This window comes from Solanum tuberosum, unplaced genomic scaffold, assembly GCF_000226075.1.
Source record: "Solanum tuberosum cultivar DM 1-3 516 R44 unplaced genomic scaffold, SolTub_3.0 contig00012, whole genome shotgun sequence".
NCBI classification, from domain to species: domain Eukaryota; kingdom Viridiplantae; phylum Streptophyta; class Magnoliopsida; order Solanales; family Solanaceae; genus Solanum; species Solanum tuberosum.
The window spans coordinates 145-13,305 of NW_006240049.1; the positions used below are offsets into that span (position 1 = coordinate 145).

A 13,161-nucleotide genomic window follows, 5' to 3' on the forward strand; every position below is an offset into this window, starting at 1 on the left:
GCTACTCCCTTTTTAGAGAATCGTACGTGATACTTTCGCCTCATACAGACAGAAAATTACACTGCTTAATTATATATATACGTAAAATATAAATTATATTTTACGTATATATAGTAGATGTTGAACTCCCTTCCAACTTCTTTGTATGTCTACTTTTTCATATTTTGAACCATCGTAATGAATGAAAATCCTGGCTCCGCCATTACTGAGATAACCTACAATAAAAATAAAGGAATATAACACCGGCAATACAGTCAATGAGTCTAGTTAACCTCTCTATTTTTATTTTTTTTACTGCTATATGGAAGAAATGTTATTATTGAGAAAATATATCATATAACATAAAGGTCATTTAAAGAAAAAAACTTACGGTTATAATTAAATGTTGTTATAGAGAATGACTGTCACATTGTATGATGGAACAGGTGTTGGTGCAACATACTCGAGGTTGATACCAAGTGTGAAGAAGAAATATGACTATGGAGTTTTGATATTTATATTAACATTCAGTTTAGTAGTAGTATCAGGTGTTAGAGCAGACAAAATAATGAAGTTGGCTGGAGAGAGACTGTCCAACATTGTGATGGGCTTTGCTGTTTGCATATTTACAAGTTTCATATATCCCATTTAAGTTTACTTAAAAGAAATATGGACAATTCATATCCAACTTTAGTAGGTGTTTCATGGTAGATTTCAAATATTTTTCACTCTTTTTTGGAATATATAGAGTTGGAGTTGACATATTTGAAACAATGTTCATGCTTCAATGTAATATTGAAATGCGACTTTAAAAGTGAAAAGTGAGTCGGAAAACAAGTTATAAGTTATTTTCTAAATTTGAAATATAACTTCAAAATTGAATTTGGACTTTTAGGACAAAACACTAACTTTCAAATAAAATAAAATAAAATATTTCAAAAAAAAAGTATTCCTTCTGTGTAAAAAAGAATGACTTGCTTTTCTTTTTAGTATGTTTCAAAAAGATTGACCTTCTTCTTTTTTTGGTAACATTTTAATTTCACCTTTCCACATGACATGTTTAAGGACACAAGATTAAAGGGTAATTTTGTACATTTGACATAACTTTATTTAAGAATCACAAGATTAAAAAAATTTCTTTATTTTCTTAAATTTCGTGTCAAGAAACGGGTCCTTTGGTATTATCAAATTCCTTAAGATAAAAGAAAAAAAGAACAAATACAAATATACAAAGCTATAATTAACTCATGACAAAATATACATAATTAATACTATAATTTTGATAAAATTTCCTAATAGTATCTTAATTATTGCTAGTGGTTTTAAAACGATATAAAGAATTTTTATACTATCAAAATATCTTTTTCCCGATTGCTAATTCAACTTATTATAAACAGTTACATGCAGTTATTTTTAATTAGATCAATAATTTATTTTTTATAGAATAATTAAACTCGTTTATTTAATGTGTTTATTCTAATTAATAATTTCAGGGTGCTTAGAGGAATATTTTGTGATAGCCAATGATAAGGAAAAAAAGGCAACAATTGACATCAGTGGATGCAAATCAGTGATGCACTCCAAGTCTAGTGATGAGTCATTGGTAGAATAATAATAATCAACAATTACTCACTCTATACTAAAGTTAAAATCTTACAAGGAAATCCATTATCTTGGATATATTTTGTTTTTGTTATAATAATTAAAAAATGTGAAATATTTCAGGCAAATTTTGCAAAGTGGGAACCTTGGCATGGAAAATTTGGATTTTTTTATCCATGGGAGAAGTATTTGAATATTGGAGAAGTTTTAAGGGAACTTGCAGCAATGATCATCTCATTTAAAGGATGCATTCAATCAGTCAGACAGGTGAAAAATAAATACTCCAAGATATAATTTATTTTTCATTTTCAAAATAGTATAAAAAAAAAAGGAAAAATTATATGAAATAGCAAATTATTAATTCAAATTAAATGTTATAGCCATAGTTTATTTTAATTGTAATTCGCAGCAAACATCCCATTTTTTTGTCCATTTGATTCGTTATACAATTAGCCATTTTCGGTATACAATTAGCCATTTTATTCATTTCAGTATAAAATGTGTTTATGTTTGTATAAAACCAGAGAAAAGTATATATACAAATACAAATACGTATATTTTAATCCTATACACTTATAATTATACAAATACAGATCTTATTATACAAATTACAATGTATAAATGAATTTATACAAAACAGAACAATTTGTATAAAACAGGATGTTTCTAGCAAATTATACAAATGAAAAGCTCCATAACAAACATAAAATTTGCTATGGATCGCAATTATGCAAACTATAATTATAACATACAATTATGATTTTAAAGTATACTATATGTGAAAGTTGCTCTAGAATAAATAAACAAACATTTTCTCAAAGTTGATGGTATATTTGAACATTTTCCCATTGCATATCTATATGTATAAGTAAATAAATGTTAGTTATTACAACTTTCAAATACATTTAATTTATAAAAATTCATTAATCAACAAAAATAGTGAATAACTTTTCTTTAATGTAATCTTTTCACATATCACATGATGTAGACAATTTCTTCATAGACCATAGTATTTTTTTTTCCAAACCTGATGTTTTTCAAAATAATAAACAATAGAAGAATCTATAGTGTCATTGCTAACACTACTTTCATAGTATGCAATTTTTCAGACTAGGAAAGAAAAGTATGTTTGTCAGAATGATTAAAAAGAAAAAAACTCTCACATAAATTGAAATAAAAGAAATTATGAAGTATCTATCAAAAAAGTATGCTTGACTTGAAGACTTGTTGATTTTGATGTTTTTTATTTTCTTTTAAACTAAATATATTAAATATAAAAGGTATCCTATCAGTTATTCCCAAAAAAATTGCCTTTATTCGCTGTAAAAGGGCAAAGAAATGTTGATTTTAAAAAATGAAATGGAAAAATTAAGAATTACAAAATAAGGGTTTAAAAGAGTTAAAAAGAAAAGTATATAATTATATATAATAGAATAATATCTTCTTTCACGAAAAGATTATGAAAATTGAAGTTATTGGAGATAAAATATCATTTATAAGTGTTCACCAAAAACACATGTCACTCTAAAATCGTAAGACCATGTATGGGGTTGACATCTATCAAGTGTCAAAAAATCAAGAAATTAGTAACCTAATGAAAGGGGAGCCAAATGACTTGATCAATTCAATTAGAAACTCATTGTCTATTTTCTTTATTCAAATCTTTTAACAATACAAAAGAAAATCATTGTTCAACTCTTTGACAATATGAAAAAATCTAAAGCTCTAGCCTTCCTCTCTATCTATATAAGGGATGGAAATGCGAAGGCCTTTGCTATCCCTTCTTTACTATATGTGCGAAGATCTTACAAGACATGTAATATGACCATATGTTTCTTGTTTCAAGTTAATCACTTTATTTCTTTCATATATCAACTCATTTTCATTTATTTGTCGTTAAATTACTCGTAACTAATATAGTTTCTCTTTGATACTACGCAGTCGTCCCCAACGGAAAGAGACAGCATAAGAGAACCATGCGAGAAAATAGGGTTGTCACTAGCAACAATTTTGATGGAACTTGGAGATAGCATAAGAGACATGAAAAGATGTCGTGCCAAAAGTTTGATAACACAATCCATGAGAGAAGAGCTAAGCCTCCTTGTAAACTTAGACAATAATAATAATTCGACTGATAATGAAAGTACTCTTGGATTGGCCAGCTTTATTTTTCAAATTTTAGAGATGGTGGACAAGGTTGAATTGTTGGCTACCAAGGTGGAAGAACTTGGTGAAATTGCTCACTTTCACGACAAGAAACTTGATGTGTGACTATAATGTCTTTGGTAAAGATGTTATATATGCATATACATAATCTGTGTAAATAATTTTTACATTATTAGGTCACTCAAAAGATATATATTTCAAGGTGAGTCTCCTTAAAATGTAAAATCTGTAACATAGATTTACATTTGCAGTGGAAAGAATATTCAAAATACTGTAAGTGTTTCTGAATAATATAAAAGGCACCTTGTGGTCTATAAAACCAGCGAAGCACTTCTATTGTGGTGTTATACATCTAAGTTGTTGCTACCCTTGCAGCCTCTGCTCTTTGTTCCTCTGCAGCCAGAAACGACTCCTAAAGTTGGAGCAACACTTCCAACAACCAACATTTCTCACCCATCGAACATGTACTTAGTGCAGTGCGTCTTGCTCTTTTTGAAACTGATAGTATGTTGGATTGTAACCATGTAACTAGTCCTCCCGGCACCGATTTATTTTGAGAAGGTGCTAGTTGCTTAGAAATTGGACAATGACCAAGTGTGAGTATCAAACCTTAACTATCGATTGTTTTACTTTACTGCATGTGTTATTAAATGCTTAATTCAAAGGTTAGACACAGTCTCCATCTTCACAGGTAATCCAAGGTTCCAGTTTCATATGAATTCCATCTTCACAGGTAATCCAAGTTTCAATTCCATATGAATTCCTAATTTCATATTCTGCAGCTACATCCATCCGAGTAATTAATCCTACAATTTATCTAACAATTCATGGATGAAACGACCACTCATCGCATAACCACTACTATGATTTTGCAGTTGTGGTTGTATTTTTGTGTCCAGTTTTTTAAACTAATTGAACAAAATATTATTTTGAAATCCGGTAAAGGCTTAAGGTTTTATTATTTTGTTCTTAATTTACACTTTTTTGTAGGTTTTACCGAATTCATTCTTATTCTTCACTTTCTTGTCTTTGTTGAGCAAATATTCTGCATCCCAGGTACTCAAACAGTATAGCTAATATTTTATTTTGTAAAAGTAGTTTCAACTCTGTTTTGCATTGTATGATTTTCACACCCTTCTTATTTAATGAGCAATTGATTGTATTGATTACTCTATTTTTTAAGGTTAATTAATGTTGATATATTGAAGTTTTGTGATTGTTTGAGTGTTAGTCGACTGTAATTGATCAACATCAACGTTATTGATTGAATTGACAATATTAGGAGCACTACATTTTCACTATTTTTGATAGTTACTTGAGGAGGCATGTTCTATTTTTAAGATTATTTCTGTAAGTATAGAAACTGGGAACTTTTTCTTATCTCCCTGTTGAGGTTGAATTATTGAAGAACCGGAATCTATGTCGAGTTGATGAGACAATGAAAAGTGGGTCCATGTAAATGATCAAGACCTCGCAAACCGGATGAATTGCTGAGTAAATAGATCAGATTCGGACGCGGCATGTTAAATACTTCGTATAGTGCCCAATAAATTATTGGGGGTTCTTTTCTCTCATGCCTTTCTTCGTTCATGGTTCGATGATTCTAACCGCCGCACCGATCATTCGGGGGGAGGCGAATCGAATGGTCCTTCGACCTTCGTTTGATTTCGACGGCCGACCTAAAAATCCGGTACATTTCATTTTGTTTCTCATCCCAGTCTTTCGCAACACTTCAGGGAGGAAGCGGCATTTTTCCAAAATTCCTTTCTCAACTACGAAAAAGATCGAGAGGGGCTCGAAATCCCCCAAAGAACACCCAGCATGCTGATAGGTATTATGTAATAGAAGGATGGCCTATCCAAGGAAGAAATCACAACCAGAACAGTCACCTGTATGTTAGGTTTTCCCCCGTCTTCCCAAACCAATTTAGCTATTTGAGATGATTTTACGAAAGTTTGGTCATCGGTGGCTAATACCTTCTCGAGACTATCAAACCTTAGTATTCAGTCTGTGATAGTACTGTTGTAACAACTTTACAACCTATGCGTGCAACTCAACATTAGACGCATTATCACCATTATATGATTCTAAGCAGTAACATGATTCCCCATTTAGATTCCTAATAATTAATTAAGTCTTGCATGACAGTTTCTAAGATAACAGCCATTTAATAAGAAATATGGCTTTGATGGTGCCCAACTTCAGACTATATATAGCACCCTTTCAAGATTAGATGTCTTCAGTGCTGAAATTCAATTAGAAATCGTTGAGGTCCAGGGGGTGGGCCTCGGGGCACGGCGCCTCGAGGTTCGGGTGTGTGAGTGTGAGGGGGGGAGGGGAGAGGGGCAAGGTGCCTCGAGGTCCGGGGAGGGGCAAGGCACATCGAGGTTTAAGGGGGAGAGGGGGAGGGATCTGCAACTCTTTGACTTGGCCTTGATCCATGAGGCTTCACCCACAGAGTCGTACCTTGATGTTTAACCCCTAAACCATTCATTCTAAGTATGAGAAGCAAATTTTACGACTCTAACCCTTACGACAAGCTCTAGTTGGTGTTACATTTTTCCTTCTTTGGGGATCGTTTGAACTTCAAAATGCACCTGTTTACCCCTCGAATCAACTCACGTCATTAATAAGGTCGTAACAGACGATTATGAAAATTTTCAGCAAAAAATAAGCTGGATTCCTGAATCACCAAAAAATCAATGGACTAGCACACGAAAATTGATAAAATCTGGTTTTTCCTTCTTTGGGGTTCGTTTGAACTTGAAAATGTGTCATGTTGCCCCTCGGGACAACTCACGCCATTAATAAGGTCGTAATGGAGGTCCATGCAAAATTTCGGCCAAAAACAAGTCGGAATCCTGAATCAGCAAAAATCCATGGATTATGTGCACGAAAATTGGTAAAATTTGGGTTTTCCTTCTTTGGGGCTCGTTTGAACTTGAAAATGCGCCTGCTTGCCCCTCGGGCCTAAGCCACGCCATTAAAAAGGTAGTAACGGACGTCCATGAAAAATTTCGGCCAAAAACAAGTCGGAATCCCGAATCACCAAAAATTCATTGGACTATATAGCACACGATAATCGATAAAATCTAGTTTTTCATCATTTGGAACTCATTTGAACTTGAAAGTGCGCTCGTTTGCCCCTCGAAACCAACTAACACCATTAATAAGGCCGTAACAAACGTCCATGATAAATTTCGTCCAAAAACAAGCCGGAATCTTGAATCACCAAAAATCCATGGACACATGAAAATCGGTAAAATATGGTTTTTCCTGATTTGGTGCTCGTTTGAACTTGAAAATGTGTTTGTTTGCCCCTCGGGAACTACTCACGTCATTAATAAGGTTATAACGGACGTCCATGAAAAATTTTGACAAAAAAAACATGAAATCCTAAATCACCAAAAATCTATAGACTATATATATATATATATATAATTGGTTAAATCTAATTTTTCCTGCTTTGGAGCTTGTTTGAACTTAAAAATACGTATGTTTGCCCCTCGGGACCAACTCACATAATTAATAAGGTCGTAAAAGACGTCAATGAAAAAGTTCGGTAAAAAACAAGCTAGAATCCTGATATAGCACACGAAAATTGGTAATATCTGGTTTATCCTGCTTTGGTGCTTGTTTGAACATGAAAATGCATTTGTTGGCCCCTTCTGAACAACTCACACCATTATTAAAGTCGTAACGAACGTCTATAAAAAAAATCGGCAGAAAACAAGCCGAAATTTTGAATCACCAAAAATCCATGGACTATACACGAAAATCGGTAAAATTAGGTTTTTCTTGCTTTGAGGCTCGTTTGAACTTCAAAATACGCCCGTTTGCCCCTCGGGACCAACTCATACCATTAATAAGGTCGTAACAGACATCCATGAAAATTTTCGACAAAAAACAAGGCGGAATCCTAAATCACCAAGAGTCCATGGACTAACTCGATAAAATTTGGTTTTTTCTGCTTTGAAGGTCGTTTGAACTTGAAATCGCGCTCTTTTCCCCTCGAGACCAACTCACGCCATTAATTAGGTCGTATAAGATAGTAATGGTCGTCCATGAAAATTTTTGGCTAAAACTTAGTCGGAATCCTGAATGACCAAAAATATGTAGACTAGCACACGAAAATCTGGATTTTCCTGCTTTGTGGCTCATTTGAACTTGAAAATGCACTCGTTTGCCTCTTGATACTCACGCCATTAATTAGGTCGTAACGGACGTCCATGATAAATTTCGGCCAAAAACAAGCTGGAATCCTGAATCACCAAAAATTCATGGACTGTAGCACACGAAATTTGGTAAAATCTGGTTTTTCCCGCTTAGGGGCTCATTTGAACTTGAAAATGCTCATGTTTCCCCCTCGAGATAACCTCACGCAATTCATAAGGTCGTAACGGACCTCCATGAAAAATTTCGGCCAAAAACAAGCCAGAATGCTGAATCACCAAAATTCCATGGGCACACAAAAATCAGTAAAATTTGGTTTTTATTTTAATTTGTGGCACATTTGAACTTGAAAATGCGCATGTTTGCCCCTCGGGACCAGCTCACGCCATTAATAGGTCGTAGGACGTCCATGAAAATTATTGGCCAAAAACAAACCGAAATCCTGAATCACCAAAAATCCATTGACTAACACACGAAAATTGGTAAGATGGTTTTTCCTTCTTTGATGCTCGTTTGAATTTGAAAGTGCGCCTGTTTCCCCTCGGGACCAACTCACACCATTAATAAGGTCGTAACGAATATCCATGTTAAATTTTGGCAAAAAACAAGTCAGAATACCGAATCACCAAAATTTCATAGACATAACACACGAAAATCAGTAAAATCTACCTTTTGCTACTTTAAGGCTCGTTTGAACTGAAAAACGCATCTATTTGTCCCTCGGGACCAACTCACACCATTAATAAGGTCATAACGGACATCCATAAAAAAATTTGGCAACAAACAAGCAGTAATTTCAAATCACCAAATATACATGGACTCCGGTTTTTTCTACTTTGGAGCTCGTTTGAAATTGAAAATGCACTTGTTTTCCCCTCGGGACCAACTCACGCCATTAATAAGGTCGTAACGGATGTCCATGAAAAACTTCGGCCCAAAATAAGTTGAAATCCTGAATCACCAAAAATGAATGGACTATATAGCACACGTAAATCAGTAAAATGTGGTTGTTCTTTTTTCGGGCTCGTTGGAACTTGAAAATACGCTTGTTCGCCCCTTGGGACCAACTCACGTCATTAATAAGGTCGTAACGGACGTATATGAAAATTTATGTAAAAAACAAGGTGAAATGTTGAATCACCAAAAATAGCACATGAAAATTGGTAAAATTTGGTTTTTCCTGCTTTGAGGCTCGTTTGAATTTGAAAATTGCGTCCATTTTCCCCTCGAGACCAACTCACGCCATTAATAATGTCCTAACGAACGTCCATGCTAAATTTTGGCCAAAAACAAGTTAGAATTTTGAATCACCAAAAATTGATGAACTATATAGCACACGAAAATTTGTAAAATTTGATTTTTCCTACTCTGGACTTATTTGAACTTGAAAAAAATGTTTGTTTTCCCCTACGGACAACTCACGCAATTAATAAAGCCGTAATGGACGTCCATGAAATATTTCAGTCAAAAACAAGCTTAACTCCCGAATCACCAAAAATCCATGGACTATAGTAGCACACGAAAATTGGTAAAATCTGATTTTTCCTGCTTTGGGGGTCGTTTGAACTTGAAAATGCGTTTGTTTGCCCATCAAGACCAACTCACACCACTACTAAGGTCGTAACAGAAGTCAATGAAAAATTACATTAAAAAACAAGCCGGAATCCTGAATCACCAAAAAAATAGCACATGAAAATTGGCAAAATCTGGTTTTTCCTGTTTTGGGGCTCGTTTAAACTTGAAAATGCGCTTGTTTTTCCCGTGGGACCAACTCACGCCACTAATAAGGTCGTAAAGGATGTCTGAAAAATTCGACAAAAAACAAGCTGGAATCTCGAATCACAAAAAATTCATGGACTATAGTACACGAAAATTTGTAAAATCTGATTTTTCCTGCTTTGGGGCTCGTTTTAACTTGAAAATGCACCTTTTTTCCCCTCGGGATCAACTCAAGCCATTAATAGGGTAGTAACGGACGTTCGTGAAAAAATTTTGGCAAAAAACAAGCCGAAATAATGAATCAACAAATATCCATGGCACACGACAATCGGTAAAATATTGTTTTTCCGACTTTGGAGCTCGTTTGAACTTGAAAATGCGCATGTTTGCTCCTTAGGACCAACTCATGACATTAATAAGGTCGTAACAGACGTCTATGAAAAAATTCAGCCAAAAACAAGCTGGAATCCTAAATCACCAAAAATACATGGACTATAGCACATGAAAATCGGTAAAATCTAGTTTTTCCTGCTTAGGGGCTCGTTTGAACTTGAAAATGCACTCGTTTGCCCCTCGGGACCAACTCACGCCATTAATAAGGTTGTAACGGACGTCCATGAAAAACTTCGGCCAAAAATAAGTCGGAATCCTGAATCACCAAAAATTCATGGACTATAATAACACACGAAAATTAATAAAATCTTATTTTTCTTTTTTGGGCTCGTTTGAACTTGAAAATACGTATGTTTACCCCTCGACACCAACTCACGCCATTAATAAGGTCGTAACGGACGTCCATGAGAAATTTCGGCCAAAAACAAGCTAGAATCCTGAATCACCAAAATTGCATGGTCTATAGCACACGAAAATCGGTAAAATCTGGTTTTTCCTGCTTTGGGGCTCATTTGAACTTGAAAATGTGCCTGTTTTTCTCTCGGGACCAACTCACCCCATTAATAAGGTCATAACGGACGTCCATGAAAAATTTCTGCCAAAAGCAAGTCAAAATCCTGAATCACCAAAAATTCATGGACTATGCACACAAAAAATCGATCAAATCTGGTTTTTCCAACTTTGTGGCTCGTTTGAACTTGAAAATGCACTCGTTTACCCCTCGGGACCAACTCACACTATTAATAAGGTCGTAACGGACGTTTATGAAAAATTTCGGCAAAAAACAAGTCGGAATCCCAAATCACCAAAAAATTCAACCCCGTGCCAGCATAGGTCTCAATATATTAATCTCTTTTGTACCCTGTACTATAGGAAATAGTTCAAATATACCCCTACTGTTATAATTTAGCACATATATACCCCTACTTTTAACGGAGGGACACATGTCAACGTAGGAATCAACTAACTCACCCTTAATTTTAAATATCCAATTCTTTTATAACCCATCCATTTAACACATCACCTCTACTGACCCGGTTTGAACCAATTTTCGTAGTCATCTTCTCTATTAAAAACCTCCACAAAATCAGCATTCTTCATAATTGCTTAATACATCCTCTATCGGACTTCCAAGGATTTGATAGATAAATATTGTTCTCAAGGGACTCCTCTTGCACTTCAGTTATGTTGAGGTGGATAATGCTTCGTTACTTCATTATTATCCACTTTAACAGATGGAACTTCTTTTGGACGGATGCATCATTATTGATTTTAATAGAAGTTTTGATTAAAGAAGATGACTATATTTGAACATGGGTTTGGTTCAAATCGGGTCAGTAGAGGTAATTGGTTAAATGGGTGAGTTTTAAAGGAATTGGGGGTGGGTTATTTGATTCCTAAGCTTATATGTGTCCCTTCGTTAAAATTAGGGGTATATATGTGTCAAAGTATAATGGTAGGGGTATATTTGAACCGAAAGTATAACGAAGGGTATATTTGAACTATTTCCTATAGTACAAGGGTGTTAATATATAATACATCATGAAATAATATGTATCAACCTTCCAAACAATTTGTAAGGCACATATATATTGTGTATACGTACTACGTAGGGGTGTTAATATGATCCCGAATATATGTAATCTGTCCAATATATCCGGAATTTTATGGGTTAGACTCTAAAATAATTTGAATTGGGTTGATCTCAACCCATTCAAATTATGTGGGAATCTCAGCCACCAAAGTCGAAACAAAAACTCCAAGACAATTGTTAGGATCAAATGAAACAAACAAAATGTCAAGAAAGCAACTTGTTGTCCTTGTCCAAACAGGCGGAGGGCTCAATTATTGATCAAACTTACATACATCATCACCAATCCAACTTCTCAGAAAAATCAGAACTTTTTATCACTTTTCTCCATAAGATGATAGATGTGAAGACACCCTTAACATTAGTTCTCATTCTGGCACTATCTTTTGAAGCAGCCAAAGGAATCCCCAACACCAATTTGACACAAGTCCTGTGCAATGGTGCACAATACTTCAAAGATGATCCATTTGCAATAAATCTAGCCTATGTTCTTGCAGAACTAGTTAGCACCACGCCATCGCGTCACGGATATGACTACCACAACATTTCTCCCTACCCCAATGCTTTTGCATATGGACATGCATGCTGCTTGCAACAACAACAACACTACTACTACTTCTCTAACCACACAAGATTGTAAAACTTGTTTGGCTTCAGCTAAAGATAATTTGCTTACTAGTTGTGATGCTCGAATTGGTGGTCGTGTTCTTCTTGTTGATTGTACAATGAGGTATGAACAATACCCTTTGGATGATTAAGCCTTAGAATTAGGCTGTCTGAAAAAAAAGATTCAACATGTACTAGACAACAACATTATCATGAGTAATAATATGATTGCTGCAATTTGACTGATTCCATGAGAATTTGATAAAATAAAGATGCATTACCAACAACTAAATACATTGTAATTGGCTATACAAATTATCGTTGCAATTGGAATAATAATTTACATGGCTAGCGCTGTCGCAATATTTTTCCTCATCCTTCATAGAGCCGACTTCAACTTGCTTGTTCTTTACTATCACAGAGGATCAGTATTTACACACTGAATTTGTCAAACTGTAAAATGTCTCTAAATCTATACAGTTCACGATGCTCTTTACACTTTTGACATATTCGTGAACTGAAGACCTAAATTTTACTCCTGAGTGCTGACAGACTAAAAAGGACTCAGGAAAACAATTCTATGATAAATGTAACTAAATGTGAGGATGTCCTTTTACTTTCAAATTGATCTCGAAGAATGGCACATTCATTTGATACAATGAGCATTGGACACTTTGATTGTTCTGGCTCAAGTTTCCTCTCCAAAGTACAATTTCTAATGGTCGTGAGCTGCAAGGGTACCGGGATGGTGCAACACTTGAATGTTGGAGGAAACATGTTGACATAGTTGAGATGACCTCTCTGCTGTCATTTACTTGAATGCTGGAGGAAACATGTTGACATAGTTGATATGACCTCTCTGCTGTCATTCTGCAGATTGATATCTCTTCTCCTAGATATCATTCCTGTTACATTCAGTAAACTCATATTCC

The 13,161-nt window shown here is 34.6% G+C and overlaps 1 protein-coding gene across 1 annotated transcript; it reads left to right on the top strand.

Annotated features, from left to right (window-relative positions):
* The first annotated feature begins 397 nt into the window (after positions 1–397).
* LOC107059290 (aluminum-activated malate transporter 2-like) lies at positions 398–3,868 on the top strand. The gene is made up of 4 exons (XM_015305801.1): positions 398–611; positions 1,473–1,582; positions 1,705–1,848; positions 3,523–3,868. The coding sequence occupies exons 1-4, from the start codon at positions 398–400 to the stop codon at positions 3,850–3,852; spliced, it is 798 nt and encodes a 265-aa protein (XP_015161287.1). The 3' UTR covers positions 3,853–3,868.
* The last annotated feature ends 9,293 nt before the right edge of the window (positions 3,869–13,161 follow it).

Bases quoted from the DNA above. Each gene is read 5' to 3' on its own strand.
- LOC107059290 (XM_015305801.1), top strand. From the start codon at position 398: ATGACTGTCACATTGTATGATGGAACAGGTGTTGGTGCAACATACTCG. The intron at 612-1,472 runs GTTTCATATATC...TAATAATTTCAG, and splicing joins TGCTGTTTGCATATTTACAA to GGTGCTTAGAGGAATATTTT. The intron at 1,583-1,704 runs GTAGAATAATAA...GAAATATTTCAG, and splicing joins AGTCTAGTGATGAGTCATTG to GCAAATTTTGCAAAGTGGGA.